Raw genomic sequence first — 762 nt, 5'->3', positions numbered from 1 at the left:
CCATGGCCACCCTGCTGATTGATGGTGGTAAAAAACAAAAACTACGCCCTGGTGATATACTCGGAGCATTAACGGGAAAAGAGGGCATTACTGGCAAGCAGGTTGGAAAAATTCATATTTTTGATCACTGGGCATACGTAGCCGTTGACAACACAGTGATTAAAGTGGCTTTAGAAAAGCTCAACAAGGGAAAGTTAAAGGGACGTAGCTTTAGAGCCAGACACGTCCAGAACACTCGTAACACACATCAATCTTATGATCCATCAAGTGTTTATGGTAACCGTTAAGGATTGAGCGTTTAATAATAGTCGAAAGTATAAAGTAGCATTCGGGTATTATTGATCAGTCCTAAGCAATCAATTTTTTCATTTTATGCTGAAACTCTCTAACATGGTACAGCTAGCCGACTGGGAAATCGACATCACTGCGATTCGAGCCCAAGGAGCGGGTGGGCAAAACGTCAACAAAGTATCCAGTGCTATTCATTTACGCTTTGACATCAATAATTCCAGCCTACCGCCCTTCTACAAGCAACGCTTGCTCCAGCTAACCGATCATAGAATCACAAAAGAAGGCGTGATTGTTATTAAGGCACAAGAATTTCGCACCCAAGAGAAAAACAAAGCGGCTGCTTTAGAGCGTCTACAAACATTAATAAAAGAGGCCACTAGCCCTGTAAAAAAGCGTCGACCAACCAAAGCTACACGCGGCTCACAACGTCGCCGCATGGATAAAAAGACAAAGAAAGGCCAAACAAAGGTT

At 43.0% G+C, this 762-nt stretch overlaps 1 protein-coding gene across 1 annotated transcript; it reads left to right on the top strand.

The window, feature by feature from the left end:
• Positions 1-372: 372 nt before the first annotated feature.
• LOC106820505 (peptidyl-tRNA hydrolase ArfB-like) lies at positions 373-675 on the top strand (the record flags this gene model as incomplete). The annotated part of the gene is made up of 1 exon (XM_014825017.1): positions 373-675. A coding segment is annotated over exon 1 (303 nt), but the record flags the coding sequence as incomplete, so codon positions are not given.
• Positions 676-762: the final 87 nt, after the last annotated feature.

Source organism: Priapulus caudatus, unplaced genomic scaffold, assembly GCF_000485595.1.
Source record: "Priapulus caudatus unplaced genomic scaffold, Priapulus_caudatus-5.0.1 Scaffold15951, whole genome shotgun sequence".
NCBI classification, from domain to species: Eukaryota; Metazoa; Priapulida; class Priapulimorpha; order Priapulimorphida; family Priapulidae; genus Priapulus; species Priapulus caudatus.
Note: the sequence above shows the minus strand (reverse complement) of the source record. Positions and strands in the feature narration are given on the sequence as shown.